General features: G+C 39.0%; 1 protein-coding gene across 4 annotated transcripts in view; it reads right to left on the bottom strand.

Annotated features, from left to right (window-relative positions):
- LOC122217666 (serine protease 52-like) overlaps positions 1-22,840 on the bottom strand; it is an 88,428-nt gene that overhangs the window by 65,316 nt on the left and 272 nt on the right. The window contains exons 2-5 of one of the 4 annotated variants that reach the window (XM_042934987.1): positions 16,650-16,845; positions 15,592-15,845; positions 14,130-14,272; positions 9,666-9,791 (exon numbers count right to left, since the gene is read on the bottom strand). In XM_042934987.1, coding sequence (XP_042790921.1) covers positions 9,666-9,791; positions 14,130-14,272; positions 15,592-15,845; positions 16,650-16,845 — 719 coding nt within the window. Of the gene's footprint in view, positions 1-9,665; positions 9,792-10,388; positions 10,716-13,365; positions 13,472-14,129; positions 14,273-15,591; positions 15,846-16,649; positions 16,846-22,840 lie in introns of those variants that run through there. The other 3 variants (XM_042934986.1, XM_042934988.1, XM_042934984.1) reach the window with 3 other exon arrangements.

The following is a 22,840-nucleotide window of genomic DNA, read 5'->3' on the forward strand; positions in this document are numbered from 1 at the left end:
AGACTGGTGGTGGCCACTCGACCACTAATGCTACAAGAGAAAAGAAAGGTCAGATGAAGTTTCCCTAATAATTTTGAATTTATTTATTTATCTAGGGAGCCAATATGCATGTGCTTGTGGGGGAGGGGCAAAGAGAGAGGGAGACGGAGAATCCTGGCTGTTAGCATGGAGCTTGATGCAGGGCTTGATCTCACAAACTGTGAGATCATGACCTGAGCCAAAATCAAGATTCAGATGCTTAATTGACTGAGCCACCTAGTCACCTGATAATTTTGAATTCTAAGAGGGCATTAACTGAACCTTCTTAAACGCAAAAACTAATAGAGATAATTTGGAGTTAGTAAAGACAAGAAGATTTTTGCATGAAGGTAACCATTAGAATTGAAAAGTAAATTTGTATTATATATAAATAAAATATAAAACAACACATCAAAACTGAGACCAAATAAAAAGATCATACATCAGTAAGTGTATATTGACATAACTAAGCTCTTAAAAGAAAGAAGTACAGATCAACCAAAAACTGAAATCCAAGAGTACGCTGTATTCAAGAGACACACTTAAAAGAAAGAAATATGAAAAGCATGACAAAAGAATGGGCAAAGACATATGAGGCAAATTCATAAGAGCTAAGTATAATGATGTTGATATTCAACATGGTTAAATTAAGACAAAAGTAATTAAAAGGACAAAGAAAAAGACTTCATAAAGTTTACTGTTATAGTATGCAATGAAGATATAACAGTTATTAATAGTTTAGACTATTTTAAAATACCTCTCTCAGACCTATAAAAATCAAATGGGCGAAAAAAATGAGTAAGGATTTAGATGAACAAACAACATAATCAATAAGCTACACCACATAAATATATATTAAAACCTTGAAACCCAAGAATAGAAAATCCACCTTCTTTTCAAGTGCACATTGAACATTAATAAAATTCAAAATATTTGGGCCACAATGAAAATCTCAATAAACACAAAAAGAAAATAGAAATAATAAATACAACATTCTCCAATCACAAAGCTAGAGATTGGTAACAAAATGAAATGATAAAACCCAAGTCTTCTAAAAAGAAAATCTGTGAATTTTAAAACATGTTATTAAAGCACCATTGGATCAAAATAGACATACAGTTCCAAATTGTGGAATGTTTTAAAAATATCAATAACAAAAACAAAACAAAATAAAACAAAACAAAAAAAACCAAGATGGATACCTCTTTCTCTGCTTTGAGCTTGCAATGCGTCATATGAGGCAGTAATCCCGGCTATCTAAATTGCAATCATACACCAGCACTATTGTGTCCATCATTCTGGTATATTGTGTTGCTTCTTTTCCACCAATAATTACATTGTCCCTTGTCTCAAGTAGTTGTCCTTCTCTACCTTGTGGACAAGGGTGATGATTCACATGGGGTCAGCAGTCCCTGCACTGGCACCAACTTGGTTTCAGCTGTGCCCATAGACTGGTTAGGCACACAGAGACTGAAGAGCAAGTGAAGAGGCCAGGGTTGTACTTTCTTCCACCTCTGTCATTAATCAGGCTCATGACCCTGAGATTATACAGGAAGTTCTATTTTTAAATTCTCTTTGTGATCATCCAATCATGCAACCATAGCAAGGGACATTTTTAAAATATAGTTTAAGGGGATCTTACCCTGCGTATTGGAATTTCCCTCAGCATATGGCTTTGCTCCAATTGGAAAAGGCAGAAGTCAAGGCCAGCATTCAGGTGGAAAGGGTATGTCAGCTTGGAATATGTTATGCTTTCTAAGATAGTTTTGAGGTGGTTCAGAGGACCAATCCAGAATATGCTGATGTTTTTAATTTCACTGGAGGAAAATGCACAAGAACTTTCTAGAAAGGCAGAGATAGATGGGTCCTTCTTTCCTCTGGCAGATGAGGCAACTTCATACTTGAGTAAAAACAGAAGGCAGGTACAGAGGCTGGAGTAGGTGAGAGTAGGTGAGTATTCCATGGAGTTCAAGAAAAAGTGATTGATGCAAAACTAGAGGAGAAACTAATTTTCTCAGGAAGGAAAGCTGGAAGAGCTTTCACGTAGAACTGAGGGCCTAGACTCTGCCCTCAAGTATACATGAGGTTTCTCTTTTTAGGCATGCAAGCTTGCCCCAAAGTTATCACCAAACTCAGCAGAACGAGTATGTGTTGGACACACAGAGGGACACTAGAAGTGCACGTGTACAGAGGGAAGACCAGGAAGGACACAGCTAGAAGATGGTCATGGAGAAGCCAGGGAGAGGGGCCTTACAAGAAACTAAACCTGCCAACACCTTGATCTTGGACTTCCAGCCACCAGAATTGTGAGAAAATAAATTTCTGTTGGGTAAGCGACCCTGTCTGTGGTATTTTGTTATGGTGGCCCTAGATAACTAGTAAAATCCCTAATAATTTTCAGATATGAGAAGACATAACCCATCTCCTTTGTTTTCATGTCTTTGCAATTGTTCTTTCTGCCTTAGATACATCCCTTGTCCATCTGGGAAACTGTGTATCTTTTGTGTCTCCTGTGAATCTCTAGTGGACCATATTAGGGAATTAGTTGTCCTCTGTGCACTCAAAGCACCTTAAACAATACATTTTTGGAACATTCATCAAGGTGAGTTAAAAATACTTATTTACATCAGTATTTCCTTGATTAAACTATACACTTCTTGAAAATAGAGATCATCTTTAATTGAAATTCAAATGCACAGAAATATAATAATCAAAATCCTTTGTTCATAAGCATGTTTTGCTGGTTCATGTATGCTTTTAAAAAATAGGTGCTTTTTAATTTTAAATAATTCGATAAGCAATATTAACCTTGCTATATATTGAATGTTTGCATCCCTCAAAAATTCATATATTGAAACCTAATCCCCAGTGTGATGGTTTTGGAGGCGAGGCCTTTGGGAAGTGATTAGGTCATTAAGATGGAGCCCTCACGAATAGGATTAGCGTCTTCATAAGAGACCACAGAGAGCTTTTCCACCCCTTCCATCATGTGAGGACACATCAAGAAGACAGCTACCTATGAACCAGTAAGCAGGGTCTCACTGGACACCAAATCTGCCAGCAGATTTATCTTGCACTTCCCAGCCTCCAGAACTGTGAGCAATAAATGTTGGTTGTTAAAGCCACCCAATCTATGGTATTTCTATTAAAGCAGCCTGAACTAATTATGACAAATCTATTACCTAAGCCCAAACTAGAATGTAATATCTAACTGCATCATCATTACCATCACCATCTTCAACCCCCACCCCCTGATAAACATCATCCTGGTTCCTATATTCATGATTCCCTTACCCTTGATATCTTTTTAATATGATTTAGTTACCACACACACACATGTGTAAATATATATGTGTGTGTATATATATATATATAGTAATTATCTATATCTTGATATCTTTTTAATACATAGTATATATCTTTTTAATATATAGTATATATTAATATATAGTAATTATCTATATCTTGATATCTTTTTAATATTATTTAGTTACCACACACACACATACGTAAATATATATATATATACACATATATATAGTAATTATCTATATCTATCCATCTGTCTTATATTCTGAACAAAAAGATGTATCTAGTGTATGTACTGTGTGTGTGTGTGTGTAGTGGTATAATTACTACACACACATACACACTACATATATCTATATATCTATATCTATCTGTCTGTCTATCTATAGAGAGAAGGAATATATGCCTATTTAGATGTGCTTATAATAAAATGAGTATTATGCTGTATGTATTTTTTGATATATATTATTATAATCCATTTTACATTCCAAAAATTCATCTATATAGTTGCATATAGCTGATTATCATGTAATTGTGTGAACATGCATCAATTTATTCATCTAGTACTCAATTATTGGACTTTTGTTTTTGTTTAGATTTGTGCTAATCTGAATTGTCCTATACACTTTATTGTATATGTTGTCAACATGTAAATGTTTACATGTGTGTAAGTTTCTGCAATGCCTCTCACCCTCCGATGGCCACATTCTAATTCTCAGAAACTGTGTATACATTAGGTTACACAGCAAAGCGGAATTAAGTTTGTAGATGGAATTAAGGTTGCTAATCAACTGACCTTGAGATGAGATTATTTGGATTAACTAAGTGGGGCCACTGTCATCCTAAGGGTCTTTATTAGTGGAAGTTCGAGGCAGAAGAGAGAACCAGAGAGATGACAGCTTGAAAGATGACAGCCCATTGTTTCTGACTTTGAGGATGGAGGAAGGGGGCCATGAGCCAAGGGTACAGAAGGCTTCTAGAAGCTGGAAAAAGCTATTTAATTGTCAGGGGCATTATGTAGGAACATATAAATTTTGTGGATGATGTTGACACTATATGTGTGGAAAAATATGTGCCGGCTCAGAAATGAAAAGAAGACTTTGATCTCTGGAGGTATTATTACAAAGAGGGGGAGCCTCCTGAAAATCATGAACATGAATATCTACCACAACTTGGTAGAATTCAATCCCAGAGTCAGGTCCTCTTGCAAAAGAAAGCAATGGCATTCCCAGATATGACTGTTCAAGGTTCCAGCTCCTTTTCTCCACCCTTCACAAGCAAAGGAATGACTAAATAGAGAACATAAATTATTAATACCCACCCTGTAGGTAAGGAGGAAAGATCATAATAGTTATTAAGAAAAATAAGTAGGCAAAGATATCCCATATTTTTTTTTTGTTTTAAGACTGAAAGGCTGATCTGGCTAGAACTAACCTGAATTCAAAGATAAACAACAAAACAAAAACACAGAAACAACAACAAAATAACATGAGTAAAATATAGCATTATAGCTAGCTAGATGATAGATTGAATGGTGGATGGAATGGATATAGATATAAATATGTGTAAAACATGAAACAATGAATAAAACAAAAATTTGTGTTGGATGTGCTCTAGGAAATAGAAAATTTACCTTTATTTTATCATCTTTACTCAAAGAAATTAAAGTTGACTCTATAATACATGAGTTCAAAAAAGAAAAAGAAAAGGAAGCCATTAGAGATATACAAAGTGAGAGAATAGAATAGAATTGATGAAATTAAAACCAAACTAAAATCAGCAAAACAAAAAACTAGTATCTTATGAATGAAAGTGAGGGCTAATACAAGGTAAGCATGTAGATGCAGATGAATTCATTGAGAAAACAGGATGAACCCTCTCAAAATATGGAGAATTTACATCTTGCATATGAACAATCAGTATACCCGAAGTAATGCAAAGGAAAAAAATGGAACTGAAAAAAATTTCAAATCTATAATAAAAGAAATGAAAACAATGACTGACATGACTGCTTTATTTAATGCAGGCCCCTTTTAAATACAGGTTTTAATGAACCAACCAAGCTAACTATTACAGCCACTTCCAGCTGTTAAGACTAGTTTATTGAATCCAGAATTTGTGGTGAGTTAACAATATTGAAAAATTTGGTCCAATCTCGTGCTTCATCCATTCCTTCCTGTTCTAGCACCCTTAGATTTTATTTCAACAGTATTTTGCAGGTTTATTCTGATACGTTAGCAAAATTCCACCACCCTTTTGTTTTTTAATGTCCCCCCAGATCCAATGTTTGTACTATTTCTTGTGGGATACTATGAAACTAAACTGTATTTAGAAACCTGGAGTTCGGAGGCACCTGAGTAGCTCAGTTAGTTGAGTGTCCGACTTTGGCTCAGGTCATGATCTCGGTTCTTGAGTTTGATTCCCACATTGGGCTTGCTGCTGTCAGCGCAGAGCCTGCTTTGGATCCTCTGTTCCCCTCTCTCTAACCCTCCCCCACTTGTGCTCTCTCTCTCTCCCTCTCAAAAAATAAACATTAAAAAAAAAAAAAAGAAACCTGGAGTTTGTGAGTGTTGGTGGGTTGAGCCTTGAGGCAAATTAGCATTCCTTGTAAGGAAACTGCCTCATGTGAGGTCCTTATAGTTCTTTCAATCTGGAAAGGGTTTTTCTGCTGGCAAGTGAGACTCAGTGGGGTACGTGAGGTCAAAGTACTCAGATACTGTATTAATCAGCCTTTTTATTGAACACTCACACACTGAACCATAATCTTTCTGTCCCAATCACCTCAGAGCCAGACATCAGGAAATTAAAGGCAATCCCTACACCCCAGAGCTTGTTGAAATCATCCAAATTAGCCAATCCCAAACCTGTTTAGCTCACTTAGCCTGCTTCTCTCATTCCTTCTGGCAAAAGCCCCAATAAAGTCTCTTGCCCACATTCTCCCTTTGTTCCTTCTGCATCTTCACCAGTCTTGTTGTTTCCCCATGTGATCCTATGTGATCCCTCCTCTTCTTCCAAACTGTAACAAACTATCTTTTCAGTGACAGTCTTTCTGTTGACTTCCATATGTGAATAATGATGCTAATACCTCCATTTAAAAATAGATGCATGTAGGGGCACCTGGGTGGCTCAGTCAGTTAAGCATCCAACTTCGGCTCAGATTATGATCTCACCTTAATGAGTTCGAGCCCCACGTCAGGCTCTGTGCTGACATCTCAGAGCCTAGAGCCTGCTTTGGATTCTCTGTCTCCCTCTCTCTCTGCCCCTCTCACTCATGGTGTCTCTTCCTCTCAAAAATAAATAAACATTAAAAAAAATTTTAAATAAAATAAAAATAGATGCATGTAAAAACACCCAAATATTCCCCATTTCAAATTTTCAGGTTTCCCCTCTTTCCCCAGTCCTACCTTTTATATGAGAGACCTATAGAGGCTATAAATTCAATTTATACTGTATGTATGCAACCAATGGTACATTATGTATTATGTACCATTAGATTGGGGGTCTAAATTTTGACTACATTTGCTCTGCAGTTACAAGAGGGAAGATACTTTTTGAATAGCAGACATAGATACTCTCTGGTTGTTTGACCACGGCTTAAGCCAAAAACCTAAAACCCTGAGTTTACTAATTTCCTTAAGCTTTATTCTAAGCAGTTAGCCTCCCTCTCCGCCCCTCCCACCTCACAGCCTACCCCGTAGTCCTTGCGTTTCTCATTCTATTATAATGGTCAATTGCAACAACCATTTGATCTGCCAAAAGCTTGCTTTCAATAGTTACTTCATTCTAAGGTACTATAGGTGATAATTAACTTAGAACATGCTACAGACTACCTGTATCCCATTTTTTTTTTTTCAACGTTTTTTATTTATTTTTGGGACAGAGAGAGACAGAGCATGAACGGGGGAGGGGCAGAGAGAGAGGGAGACACAGAATCGGAAACAGGCTCCAGGCTCTGAGCCATCAGCCCAGAGCCCGACGCGGGGCTCGAACTCACGGACCGCGAGATCGTGACCTGGCTGAAGTCGGACGCTTAACCGACTGCGCCACCCAGGCGCCCCTGTATCCCATTTTCAAGTGGTAATAAAGCTATCAAGATCAGATATCAAATAAAATCCAAATTAGACATCTAATCTTTCTACTACTCAGGAGAGCAAAACACAAAACAGAAAAATTTCATAAATGGACCCACACTTATATTTTATGGTCAGCTGATTTAGACCAAGACACCAAAGCTGTTCAATTGGGGGGAAGGAAGAGCTTTTCAACTTAATTGGCTATATATATGGAAGAAATTAATCTTGATCCATATCACATCACACATGGAAATTATTTCAAGATGGATCACAGACCTAAACATTAAAGCTAAATAAATAAATCTAAATAAATAATAAATAAAATTATATATCTCTAAAAAGGGCACATAGTCAGTATAAAAGCAACTCCAATAACTCAATAATAAAAAGACAATCCAAATTAAAAATGGGAAAAATACTTTAATAGGCATTTCGCAAAAAGAGTTATACAAATGGTTAGTAAGCATATGAAAACATTTTCAACCCCACTAGGGGGAAATGAGATACCACTTCACACCCACAGAATAGAGAAATTAAAAAGACTGATAATACCAAATGTTGGCAAAGATGTGGAGCCACTAGAATTCTCATCTGTTACTTGGATTGCAGGGTGGACAGTATAAAATAACTGTGATATTTACCTGGTAATTTCTCATAAAGTTAAATATACACCTATTCTATGACCCAGAAATTTTACATCTTGTTTACCCAACAGAAATGAAAACATATACACAGAAATATTTGTTACAAGACCCTTGTAGTAGTATTTTCTTTATAATAGCCCCTAATTATAAGCAACTCATGTGTCCATCAAAATGGAATGCATAAATAAATTGCAGTACGGAACACTACTCTACAGTAATAAGGGGAGAGCTACAGATACATGCAACAACATAAACGAACCTCAAAAATATGTTAAAGTAAGGAAAACAGGCACAAAAAAGTATATAAATGGTGTTCCATTTTTTAAAAAATTCTATGACAGGAAAAACTAATACACACTGAAAGAACTGAAAGAAACCAGAATGGTGTTTGATCCTGGTGGAAGGGAAAGAGGGTGGGAGTAAGTTGGGATTGGTAGGGGAAGGCCTTGGAGTGGTCTTTCTACGGTGGTGGAAATGCTCTATACCTTTTTGGGGTGTGGATTACATGGCTATAAGCATTATTAAAAACTCATCAAACTATAAAGTTAAGGTCAGGGCATGTCTCTCTATGTAAATTATACCTCAGTTTGAAGAAAAAAATTACTAGTTTGAACTCTTATTTCTTCCTTACGGAATTGGCAAAAATTGGAAAGTTTGACAACCTGCTTTGCAATGGAGGCTAAGCAGCCCCCTTCCCGCACACACTCCCTTTCATAGGATCCTGGCTGAGAGGCCAGGCTGTTTCAACTTCTCTGTCAGCCGCTGCCCTAAGCTGAGGGCACAACACTGTGACCTCTCAGTCTCTCCTAGCCTCTACCTTCTGAACTTGAAGGGCAAATTGCTGTTACTTCTTTCACGAAAAAGAGGAAATTATTTGTAAACCTACCTTTCTCAGGAGCAGTAACCCAACTACTTGTAGTCGTATTTCCCTGCTTACCAACAGCCAAAAGTTTGGGGTAACACTGCAGTTTTGGCAAAACAGCTGTATATCGATTCTCTCTGCCCTCATCCACTGAAATGCTTCTTCACCCCCCTCTCTCTAGATTCAGATGGTGGCCAAGCTGTCCTGTTCTCATGCAGCCAATGAAAGTCAGCAGAGAGAAACTTTTTTCATACTTTCTTTTCTTCCCTTTCAGAATGCATATGCAGAAAATATTTCTCCTTTTTGTTTTATTTTGTTGTTATTCATAGCTCAAGGAATTCTACTTAAGGCAAACTCATATAAAAACACCCATCTTTTTGAGTATATTTTTCCCTTTCTCTTCAAAAATGTGCTGAGTTGCCTTAGAAAAGAATGCTACTTATTATGTCTTGCTTGGTTGGAAAAATTATGCTCATGACTGATTGCTAGAAGGATGGTCCGCCCACTCTTCCAGATGGTACAAAATGTCATCTTGGACTAAGTCAAACTTTCAGACAACTGTTTACTAGAATGGTAATTCCTTTGGTTCTGTGCTACCCCAGTATATTTATCATTCCCCCCCCCCTTTTTTTGCGCTTCAGGTTGAGTTTCTAATGTTTGCATTCAAAAGTGTCTTGACTACTACAACTCATTTAGCTATGTGTATCTTTACCACCTCTCTTTAGGACATTTCTACTTCAATGATTTCCTGATCCTCAATCATAGCATTGTTGCACATGATCTCTGAGAGCTCAAAGCAGTATTTACTGAGGCTCTGGACCAGGTGGTAGGTATGGAGGTGACAGGATCTTTCTGAAGACCAAATCTGTAGATCTCAGGGATTAGCTACAAATGAAAGGAGAGAAAAGAGTTGGAATGTTCCTTATTTCTAGAGCAAAAAAAAAAAAAAAAAAAAAATGGGGAGCTGTCTACTCCTTTTGGAAAATGAAAGAATCTGTGGAAGGGTACCTGTTTGTAGGAGAGAGAAGAATAGAATATATGTTTCAGAGACCCTTGGCATGCCCCTTTCCATGCAAAGGTGCTGCATCCAAACTTCTGAAGAGGCCTCAAGCTGAAATTGGTAAACTGCCTCCAAGTTCCAGGGGAATAATAGGCCATGTAGTAGATCCCAGGTACACTGTAAGCACTCCTATAGGTATATGACTATTTCAAGAACAACTAATAGTATGAGAACCCTCTGGACCCCACCCTTGACCTTACTCCACAAACTGAGGACACTTGTTTTTTTAATTTTTTTTATTTTAAGGTTATGTATTTATTTGGAAAGAGAGAGAGAGAGCATGAGTGGGGTAGAGGCAGAGAGAGGGAAGACAGAGAATCCCAAGCAGGTTCCATGCTATCAGCACAGAACCCAATGCAGGGCTCAAACTCACCAAATGTGAGATCATGACCTGAGCCAAAATCAAGAGTCAGACGCTTAAGAAACTGAGCCACCCAAGTGCCCTGAGGACACTTGGTTTTGAGGCAATACAGTGTTTAATCACGGGGTAGTAGAAGTATCACAAAATACAGTAACAAGATGGCCCAAGGTGAGAGAAGCAAACTGTACCCGGAGTCTGGCTCATGCACATAGGGCTTTCCTGACATCGCGGTCTCTGTGTCAATCCATGACAGATAATTAGACACCTTCGTGTACACTCCAGGCAGTTTCTTCCTGCCACAGCCCACTCCCCAGCTGACAATGCCTAGTTGGTACCATATGCTTTGGTGGTTGTTTTTCTGGCAAACCAGAGGACTCCCACTGTCACCCTATGAGAGAAAAGTTGTTTGGGAGTGGAAGGGACAGTAGCGAATAACTTCTATAGCCTATTGAGGTGTGGGCAACTGGCATAAGGCAAAAAGCACTTATGGTCTTTTGACAAGGGAACAGTTTACACTATCCAGCCACATGACTATGCTTCCCAGCTGCATGACTGTCAAAGTTGCAAACAATTTGATCAAAAGCAATGGTAATGAATGACAATTTTATTTACAAAAATCAGTATCCATCGTCATCATTATCATCTAGTCATATGGGTTCATTTTGATGTACCAAGAACTGGTTTTCTAATCCATTTTGCCTCTAAGCACTTTTGTTGTTTTTCAGAATTCTTCCAATTTCCCCCATACCTTTTTACTTTACATCTATTTTCAGCCAACCCATTTTGGTTTTTCTGTATTGTTCATAATAGCAAAAAGTAAAAAACAAACACAAAAGTCTATTGTGCCTCATAATAGATCATTGGTTGAAGACAGCAGGCAAGTAAACTGATATATATAAAACACATATGATATAAAATGTGGTTCAAAGCATTACATTTTAAACAATTTACAAATTTTAAAATGTCACAAAAAAGATTGCCAAATAAGCACAAGTAAGGGGAACAGACATCATTGACATGAAACTTGAAGAATACATAATCTTTCAATGTCTTCAAATCTTTGGGTCCATTTTTTAAATTTAAACTTTTATTGTTTAAATATAGTTGACATACAATGTCATATTAGTTTCAGGTGCACACCATAGTGATTCGATGATTATATGTGTTACACAATGCCGTGATAAGTGTAGTTACCCTCTGTCACCATTTAACGTTATTGCAGCACTATTCACTATATTCCCTATGCTATACTTTCCATCTCTGTGACTTATTAAATTCTACTGAAAATTATGTATCTTCATCTAAAAAATTAGAAATCTCAGGTATGGAAGAAGAACATGAAGAATAGTCATAATTATACAAATAAATAAATTTATATATAAACACACACGTATGATTGTGTATAAAAAGAATATTTCAGGAGGTGCCTGGGTGGCTGAGTCAGTTAAACATCCAACTTTGGCTCAGATCATGTTTCATGGTTCATGAGTTCAAGCCTTGTGTCAGGCTCTGTGCTGACAGCTCAGAGTGTAGCTCCTACTTTGGATTCTGTGTCTCCCTCTCTCTCTGTCCCTTCCCACTTGCACTCTCCCTCCCTCTTTCTCTCTTTCTCTAAAATATAAATTAACATTGAAACATATAAAAATAATATTTCAGGAAAGAAGGCAACACTGTAAAAATGGTTTCTCTGGAGAGTGAACAGGAGAACAAGTTTAAGATGTAAACTTCCTCTTCACTGTACTTCCAATTTGTACAATTCCAAATGAGTTAAATAAACATTTCTCATTCCAGCCATACAGAGGCAACCCCTTAGTCAAATATAATTTTCCACATCCTTGAATATGCAAATATGAATACATCATTATTATTTTACAGAATAGGTTTGGGTGGCACATATTGTTTCACAGCTTACAAAGATTTATTTTTGAAAATGTTAAGTGACACCCCAAATGTTGAAAAGAAGCACCATTCAACAATATGCCAAAAGTCCAAATCCAAAACAAAAAAAATTATATGGGTTTATTTGATTTTTTAAACCAGATTGTTATCATGAACAAATTGCTGTGCCCATCAACTTACTTTGAACCAAACTGTTCTTTACCAAATTCCTTGAAGTCATTGCTAAGTCCCATGACCTATCGCTAAAATAAACAATTATAATCCCTTCTGTGGATATGAGGGGATCTATGTGAAAGATGTCAGGCAGAACAGCAATACAGTTAAGATCGTAAATTTCTGGAGCCAAACAGATCTTGATTGAAACTCCAGGGAGAAAATTTAGCTGAGGGAATGTGAAAATTTTCTTCAGCATTTTAAGGCTCAGCTTTTATGCTGGTGATAATAGCTATCTTTCCTGCAATACAGCTGTATGTATGGGAGGAAATGACAGCTGTGAAGCCCTGTGCACCATGATATATGGCAACCCTGTACTCAATGGTAGCTCCTTGCATTTCTGTGGCCATTGAACCAGCCAAATCTGTGCATGACCAGGCTGGGCTGCTAGATTTGGTGTCCTGTTTCCACTGGAAACCAAAAGATGGCTTCAATCTCAGAAGACAGTGTGCCTTCATTAGAATTTTGAGTCTGACATTTAACTTTTTCCTGTGTCCTCTGCAAGGCTGTCAGCTTCCCTGATCCTCAGTTTCCCCATCTGAAATAGGCCTGCCTCCTACGGCTACTTTGCAACCCTTTCGTGTATTTGTGGAAGCGGTTAATGTGCTACTAAGCACTGAACATGCATAAGAGATGGTGATGGAGAGGGGTGCCTGGGTAGTTCAGTAGGTTAAGTGTCCAACTTCGGCTCAGGTCATGACTTCAGCTCAGGTCATGATCTCACGGTTCATGGGTTCGAGCCCCACATCGGGCTCTGTGCTGACAGCTCGGAGCCTGGACCCTGCTTTGGAGTTTGTGTCTCCCTCTTGCTACGCTCCTCCCCCACTCACACTGTGTGTCTCTCTCTCTCAAAAATAAAGATTAAAAAAAATTTAAAGAGATGGTGATGAAGAAAATTATATTTATAACATTTAGTATGACCATCTTCTGCTTTGCATCATTTTAAGTGCTTTTGTGCATTGACTCACTTAAGTTTCACACTAGTCCTAAAAGGTAGAAACTCTTAATATTCCATTTTGCAGATGAATAAATCTGAAAAAGCACAGGCACAGAGGGAAGTCACAAGCAATAAGTAGAGGAGCTGAGAGGGGGGAACTAGGGGACCCTCCACCCCTAATCACTATCCCACAGAGTCTCCCTTTGGTTACAGAGCATCTGTACAGGGCTGAATAGCATCCCTCCCAAATTTATGTCCATATGGAACGTCAGAATGTGAGCTTATTTGGAAATAGGGCTTTTGCAAATGTAATTAGTTAAATTAAGATGAAGTTCTACTGGATTATGGTGGGTCCTAATCCGACAACTGAAATCCTTATAAGAAAACAAGAGATACACATACAAGGGAGAAGTCCATGTGAAGATGGGGGTAGTAACTGGAATGATGCACCTGCAAGCTAAGGAATGCCCCTGATTACTGGAAACTACCAGAAGCAAGAAGAGGCAAAGAAATATCCTTCCCTAGAGCCTCCAGGGGGAATATGACTCTACCAATGCCTTGATTTTGGAACTCCAGCTTCCAAAACTGTGAGACAGTATATTTCTATTGTTTGAATCCACCCTGTTTGTGGTAATTTGTTATGGTAGCTTTAGGAAACTCATCCAGAAGAGGAAGAGGGGAGCCAATTATCCTGAAAATATTGGCCAGCCCTCTGTAGCGACCCTTCTCCAAGCAAGGGACAAGCTCCATTACCTGGCAGGCGTCCTTCCCACCTTGAGGGCTCCCAGCACACAGCATGTTCCTGGTGAGTATAGGCACCTTATGGGAGCATGTTTCCCATTTGACCAGCTTGATGTTGACTTTTTGCAGCTGTGAAGTCATATCTTGCATAGGAACTGACACAAAGAAGAAGCAGATGGGGAAAGGACCCTGAGCTCAAAGTGGTCCCTTTGGGTTGAGGTCAAACAGCCACCCACCATCATGTCTTTTCAGCTCAATGGCAAAGGAGCTACTGTGTGACCCAGAGAACTACCCAGATATGGAATTAGTGAGGAGAGAATTGAGAGGCATTCAGGAGACTCTCAAGCTTATCTTCTCTGAATCTAGAGCTCCTCACAGCTGGGTCTTTATTGGATCTCAGCCTGAGTGCACTCTTCTGCAGAAAGTGCCAACTCCAGGTACAGTCCTAAAAAGGTATTTCATTTAAATCCATAAGCACGTAAAGAGGACCCATTATGACAAATTCTGTCCAGGGGTCTATGGATCATAAAGATGGATTTGAATCATGTCATGGCCTTCAACATGGAAGAGATGAACCTAACACCTAGAATGTTCACACCCTGAAGATGAGGACATTTCCCTTTTTGTATATTGCTGAATTCCCAGAGCCTAGAACACTGCCTGGGTCATAGAAGAGGTTCAATGAATATGTGCTGAATAAAGCATGAAGAACTCTAAGAAGGTGGCCTTTTTTGAATTTCATGGAAAGCTTCCAAGGGTAATTCCCAATGAGGAATTCTAAAACAGCTCCAAGCTTTGGGACCATGTGGGAATCAGTGTACTGCCATCTGTGTGCCTACTTAGAAGAATGTCACTAAGATTTTTCTTCTGTTCTTTTGATTTTGGACACATTTACCAAGAATAATGACAAAAGGGCACCATTTTATGGGTTGGCAGGGCAAAGTGGTGGGAGTAGGTTACAGATTAACTCTATAAGAACAAATTTATATTCATTTTATCCCCTTCTTCTTGGCCTGGATCTGTGGTTTTCAAATATTTGGGCCAGCAAGCACTTTTCACAGGGGAGCAGAACTGACACCATCAACCAGAACAGAGTTGCTCTGCTAACATTAGTGTGGACTTCTTGCAGCCTAGTCAATTTTGCCACCCCTTTGCCCATTAATATGTTCCTCAAAATTCTCCCAAGTCATCCTTGGATTCTGAACACTTCTCCCTGGGTTATTACTGAGGCCCTGTTTAGGGTTTGTGGTCTATAATATGGACATAAAACTTGGTATAGGAGCCCAGGAAGGCCAAGGAAAGATGATTCACATGTTGACGGAGGAGAAGGTTCATCATTGGTTCTTAAATGAGAAACTGAAGTTTCCAAATCCACCAGACTTCCCAGAGCTAGAAGAGCCTCCAGAGTTTTCTTTCTCATTGCCTACATCAACCAGAGTGCCACCTCCCATTGGGTTGGGCTATAGTAACTCACTGGTAATGCCCCATCCAGTCACCCAGCAGTTTCTCCATTTCTGTATGTCATTAACCTCTGACAGGCAGATGGGTACTTCCTTGACACCCAATTTAAATGGAGATTTGAGTAAGAGCAAAGCAATGTCATTATCCAAGAACCAGCTGTCAAAATAAGGGTGAATAATTGACTTGTCCACTTTCATCCTTGTCAAGTTCTTGGTATCAATGTTTCTTTCACCATGTATAATCTCCAAGCCAGATTTTATCTCAAAACAAAAGAAGGAGAAAAAAAGGTAAGTTATGGAAGGGCAAAAAAAGGTGAGCCTTAAAAGAAAATAATTCCACCAATGCAAGGCTGTGATCCTGAGAGCTGGAGGGGTGGAGGCAGCCGGAGCCATGTACTTGGGCCCTGACCAGGCAAAAGAAGACTGACTTGAGCTCCATTCTTGCACTGTTGCCAACCAGCTTTTGACTTGATGGCTTCTTGGGCAACTTCACTTGTAGATTTTATTAACAAATATCTGGAAGTCATACTATGCACAAGTAATTGAGGAACTTGATCTTTATTTGCAAGAAGGGGTAAACTAGCTATTAACAAACATCTGGGAAATTTCTCAAACATATTGATGTATAGACTTAAGGTAAGACAGCGTCTCAGGAGCTTCTGTCATGCAAACAGGCCTGGTGCCCTGCCCTTGGGGACCAATCCTTTCTAGGATTCTCTGACTCTGTGGTTATTGTTAGCCTACTTTCTCCCAAGTGGCATAAAATGCTTAGGAAAGTACTTTCCAGAGTTTTGGATCAGAACAACGTGCACTTGACAAGATGCTAGGAAGTCCAAGGAACATCTGTTCTGCCATTTGAGTCTCACACAATAAGGTGTAGAATATCCTAGGAGGAAATCAGTGTCTATCCCACCTGAAAAGTGTGATATTCAACCACACAGGCATATATTTAGCCTCCTGGTATTTTGTTCTGTAACTGACAAACCTGGATGGAGGTTCCAGGAGAATAATGAGCATGTAAGGACAAGTATTCTACCACATTGGTTAAAAAAAATCTGTTGGCAATACTTACTTATTTCTGTTTATGAAGCAATGGGCTGCGGTTAAAATCCACCACTCACTGAGGATTGATCCTCCACAAAGATGTCTCCCTTGGTAAAGAATCCTCACCTGCCATGGAAAATCTATTATGTCTGCAGATACGCCACCTGTGATTTCCAAAATTTCTGACTTCTCAGGTTTGGTACTTGTTCTTTGGCCACATGTCCCTAAAAGCAGAAAGAAGGAAGAGGGACAAGAGATCTAGGGCCCGTCAAAGTTGGTTGGTTTGGAAGAAATGTGAGTACAATGGCCCCTTCTTCTTGCCTCCCCAACACACAGTTAGCAATGGCTTAGCCAAGTTAACATCAGATGGGAGATTCATCAAACAAAAATTATGTCTCTTATGCCTACCAAAGGCATTGCAATTATAATAATGTGCTTATGGGAAGCAATGGCTGTTTCCTTCATTGTAGCATTGATTTTTGGAAGGGTCTCCCCCTGAGGGCTTGTGAGGAGGGAGACACAATCACAGACCTTGGACCTGAATCTTGCTATTGCATCTCAGTAAGGAAGCCCAGACAGAAACATTCGTTTATTCAAACTTAGGCCTCAGCATCCTCTGAAAAATAGGGCATTGGTGTGGTATCTTGGCATAGACCATAAAATCCTTCTCCTCAGCTCTAGACTCATATTTTCATGGCTTCTATACCTCGATGACATGGACACCAGAAATTCTACAGGCAAAGGGAAACTGATTAGCCCTTCCCTTCCTAACTGATTGCTCTCTTGCATTTCTTACTGTGATTAGTGGCACCATTTTTCACGTGCTTTTAATTCTAAGGATTCCAACTGAACCTAGAAAGGAATAAAAATTTTGGCATTTCCTATGTGATAGGATTGTTTTGACATCATTTGGTGTTTTTCAAATGTCATTTGAGTAATGAGAAAAGTAAATATAAAATCTAAACTGTTGAGCACTTACTATTTGCCAGGCACCATTCTATTTTGCCTGAAACAATTTAATTTAACATGAACTCCATGAGATAACTGAAATTATTCTTGCCCCATTTTAAAGGTGAGACAATAAAGGCAAGTGTAAGGGTTAGCACATCTGGCCAAGACCCAACAGCTAATATAAAACTGAGCTAAGATTTGAACCAGGCACTCTGGCTCCAAAGTCTGTTTTCATTACTATTAGGCAAACTGCCTTCAAAGTATTAACCATGCTTATGCATGGGGAGAAAAGACAGTGACATTCAAAAATTTCCCCAGACAAGTATAATATGAAAGGTTATTCACATTATGAATTTAAAACCATCTCCACACCACACATCACTACCATCCATATGTTACCATCACCAAACATCACCATAACCATACAACCCTGCCACCATACAACCCCACCACTACATATCCCCATCACATGTCCCCACATCACAGGTCACCACACCACACAACCCCACCACCACACAACCTGGCCATCACACAGCACACCATACAACCCCACCACCACATGTCCCCTGTCCCTCTCTTCATACTGCTCATTACCACAACCAGTGCACATCACCACTGTTGCCAATCACCACCACTGCCACTGCTTATCTCTGCCTTTGGGTTTCTCTCCTCCAACTTCCCTGGCCCTTCAGCTCCCCAGAAGAGCCCTGCTCCTTCCTATCTCAGGCTTTTCTCAATGCCTCTGCCAGAAAGACAGGCTACTCTCTCATCTGTCTTACTCCTCTTTGCCTATTTAATTCCTGTGTGTCCCTCACATTTTAACTCAGTTATAATGTCCTTTTAGAAATCTTTCTTGCCTTTCAAGGTTACATAAACTACCCTCAGTATAGCTTTCTTTTCTGACACTCTCCCTTCCACACAGAACACTAACAACAGAAATAAAACATTTGTGAAACTTTCATCTAGATCTAAAGCCTAATTATCTATTCTTCTTGCTCACAGCTTTCATGGTATGTCTATATTTCAACAAAACCTATGCTCAATTATTCGAGAATATTATTTGGCTAAAATAATGGTATGTAGTTTGATGATTGCTAAGGTGAACATCAAACAGGTTGAGACACTATTTCTAAAGCATTGATCTTCAATTCTGTATGCACCTGCAAGGGAAGCTTTCTGGAGTACATGGAGAGAAGGTTTTACCTGGAGAGCTAAGTCTGATTGGTGGACAATAACTACCAATCTGCAGTACTCTATGTAAAACAAGTCTAAAGGTGCAACTAAGCTCAATGGAAAAGAGGTCTATGACCTATCAATAGTTTTTGCTGAAGGTCTGAGAGCGTCGGATTGGCAGTAGGATACCAAACCATGCTAGCATTAATAGATACCTTTAAAATTTAAATGGGCAAAAAATCATCTTAAACTTGGGGGAGAAAGTGCACAAAAATGCATGGCGTGAAACTGAGAAAGAACCAATATTAAAGATTACAGAATTGAGATTGAAAATTATCTGGCTAGATCTGAATACTGGACATGAACCATCAATATCAAACTCAATGAAGAATAGATATAAAGAAAGTATTACAAACCCAAATAGAAAAATAATAGATCCAAATCTCTAGATTGTGAAGGGAGACTTGGCTTGGAAGTTTTCATAAGAACATATCAACCGTAAGATGCTGACAACATGATACAACTGCTAAGCTCTCTATCTCATAGGTGATAGCATTTGGATGGTTGTTAGTCTGGGGCCACAAGGTGCAAGAATGACATTAACAAATGGAGTATATACAGAGGTGTGTGGCCAACATATTGAGAAGCCTTGGAACATAAAAAGAAAGAAGACTCAGATGGGCCTTCAGAGTCTTGCAGGGTTTTCTTAAAGATGAGGCATTAGACTTGTTCAGATGCAGCATCAGTGGGTGGAAACAACAGGGTGGTTTAAAAAATCTTACAGAAGTAGAAAAATTCCTCCATATTGTTATATTCTACTTTGTTGGTAATTATGCAGATTTGAGGCTGACAAGGACCATCTGAGACCTGTGGATGTGAAATTCAGGAGAGCCCCTGGGAGCCCAATTGCATATTCTTTGTATTGGATATTTGTAAATTCTTTAATATAAAAATGAACTTTGTGGAATTTCTCTATAGTGAAACAGGCTACCTGTAGACTGTACTTGTTGTGATGAGCACTGAGTGTTGTATGGAAATGTTGAATTACTATATTTTTTGTACACCTGAAACTAATATTACATTGTATGTTAAGTAACTGGAATTTAAATAAAAACTTAAAAAAATAAAATGAGAAGATTCAATAAAATTATCTCTAGGATTCTTTCCAGTTCTAAAACACTGTACTTTTATAGTTCAAAATGGTGACAGGGAAATACTTTTACTTGAATTACATTAGGTAAAAATGTCATCTTTACTTAAATTCTTCTAAACCATACATTTTAGCCATCTTATTCTTAATTTTTCCTTAATATATTATTTTGGTTACATTTTAAATGCTTTATTGATATTGATGTCAGGCTGACATTGGTCATGCAAACTGAAATATCAGTGTAATTACATGATAAGTCTCAGGCAAATGCAGAAATTTTCCCATATTTTCATATGCTAATGGCTCAACTTTGTTGAAAATTACCTAGAATTCAGACTGACTTGGAAAATAGGAGACCTGTGGTTGTGAATTTTAGGAAAGTCCCTGGGATCCCAAGTAATTGATATTTTTTGTTGATAAAGAACTAAATGAATTTTGGGGTCTGTCAGCACCACAGAGCAAAATTCTTGGTGGGGATGTTCAGAAATATATCCTTGCAAGTCCCACCTGAATGAAATCACTTTAGATCCTAGATTTTTCCCACATGACTGGTTGATCCAGACCCAGAGATGTGACCAAACAGACTAAGATAAGAAAGTTTCATTTTAGCTTTTTACTCCAGTGTTTTCTCTCTGCCTGTACTATCAGGGTATCTCAAAAATAGTCTTTCTCCCTAAAGATTCCATTGATATGTTGTTGACTATGAGAGAAAGAGAATTACTGGAGAGACAGAACTCATCAGCATAAAGCACTGTGTTCTTAGCATGAAAAATTCCTGGCTCTGTCCAAGCTGGCAGAGCACCTGGTGCAGAGGGATGGAGGTAGGGTTTTGGAGTCAGAAGTTCTGAGTTGGCTTCATTGTTTGCTGGCTGTGTGACTTACAGCTACTGATTTAACATCTCTAAGCTTCAATATTCTCATCTTTAATACAAAGGTAAGTATTAACATAGCCTGCTGCTGTGTTAATGTAACATTTCATGTAACATTGATTTAGAGGGATGGCATTTGGCATCATTCCACTCTGGGTCAAGGAGAAAGAGTTCTGCATTTTGCCCACGATGCTTAATCAAATCTGGGGTCACCTCTTTTGCTGAATCCTCCTGTCCTTCCAAAACCCAAGGCTTAATCTTCAAACCACTTATCTTTTTTTGCACTTTAGCTAGAGTATCTTCTCCCAGCCATAACTTCAAATATCATCTTTATCCAGAATATCTCACATTTGACCCCTCAGACCTCTCCACTGAGCCCTCAACTCTTTTAACCAACTGTCCTACTCAATGTCTCATAAGAATATCTAAGAGACATCTTAAACTTGATGTGGCCCAAACTGAAATACTGACTTACCTCACCCCTGTCCAAATCTGCTTTCCCATAAGCCATCCACAGTTCAGTAAAAAGTACCTATATGCATCCATTTTCTTAGATGAGAATATCATCTAGCAGCTATCCTTGACCTCTTCTTTGTCTTCTGACATCCAATGCATCAGCCAGTCCATTCAGGACTACCAAAAGATATCCAGAAACCAATCATTTCCCTTCATGCCTGCCACTATAAACCAATCCAGGCCATCATCCCCTCATGCTCACTAACCCAAGGCCTGCCCCTGCACACTCTATCCTCTGCAGCAGACAGTGTCTCTTCCTTAAGTACCTCTCATTTCTAACTTTCCTGTATAGACTCTCTGATGACTTCCCATTGTAACCAGAATAAAATCCAAAGTCCTTATTCTGCCTTTATGAGGCTTAGCATGATCTGGGCCCCACCAACCCCTCTGAACCCATTTCTCTTCAGTGCCCCCTTCCCATTCACTTTGCCCCAGTTACACGGGTCTGTGTGCCTTCAAAACATACTGAGTTCATTCACTGCACAGGGCCTTTGCACTTGCTGTTACATCTGCTTGGAAATATGTCTCCTTCTCATCAGATGGGTCTTGACCCAAATCTTATCATCTCAGGAAGGCTTTCTGTGACCACTAGAACAATCTCAACAACCACCAGAGGCCTTCCATCATATAAGCCTATTTTCATGCTTCATACCATTTAGCAGGAACTAAAATTAACTTACTTATTTACTCATTTTATATGTTTAATATGTCCTTCTCCACACTACATAGTAAAACTGCAGGAAGGAAGGAAACAAGTATGTCATTCTCTGTTATAAACTGAGCTCCTGGGGGCACCTGGGTGGCTCAGGCAGTTAAGTGTCCAACTTCGGCTCAGGTCATGATCTCACTGTCTGTGAGTTCAAGCCCCATGTCAGGCTCTGTGCTGACAGCTCGGAGCCTGGAGCCTGTTTCAGATTCTGTGTCTCCCTCTCTCCTCCCCTTCCCCACTCATGTTCTCTCTCTCTCTCTGTCAAAAATAAATAAACATTAAAAAAATTAAACTGAACTCCTAAAACAACTCCTGGCACATGGTAGAGGTTTAATATTTGTCAGCCAACAACTGACTGAACAGAACACAAGTCTCCAGAAATTCTCAGGACCCAGAGAGATGAATCCATAGTAGCTATTAATACACTGCCTTTGCTATAGTTATATCATGGTACTGTTTTGCATTAGGCAAGTTAGGCTCCACATGATGCTTTAGAATGCTTTCAAAGAGAAAGCAACCTGACTTGTGGTCTTAAAGGTGCAGGATTTGGCTAGCTGGTATCTCCAGCTTGATGGCTGGTTACCCCTCTCAAAGGGTTTTCTTACATTAACCATTCACTATGGAAAACTCTGGGACCTAATGTAGACATAAAATATGCACAAGCGTGCGCGCACACACACACACACTCACCAGGCTCCTCCACATGTAACTTTAAAGTTGAAGGTATTCTGGGAGCAATGATCTGAAAGTCTGGTCCAGGTGCCCCCTGCACCTAAGGGGCTTATTAAAAGTGCAGTTCCTTGGATCCCACCCGGAATTGTGGAACCAGCATCCTAGAACTTGACCTTTCG

Source organism: Panthera leo, chromosome B1 (assembly GCF_018350215.1).
Source record: "Panthera leo isolate Ple1 chromosome B1, P.leo_Ple1_pat1.1, whole genome shotgun sequence".
Lineage (NCBI taxonomy): Eukaryota > Metazoa > Chordata > Mammalia > Carnivora > Felidae > Panthera > Panthera leo.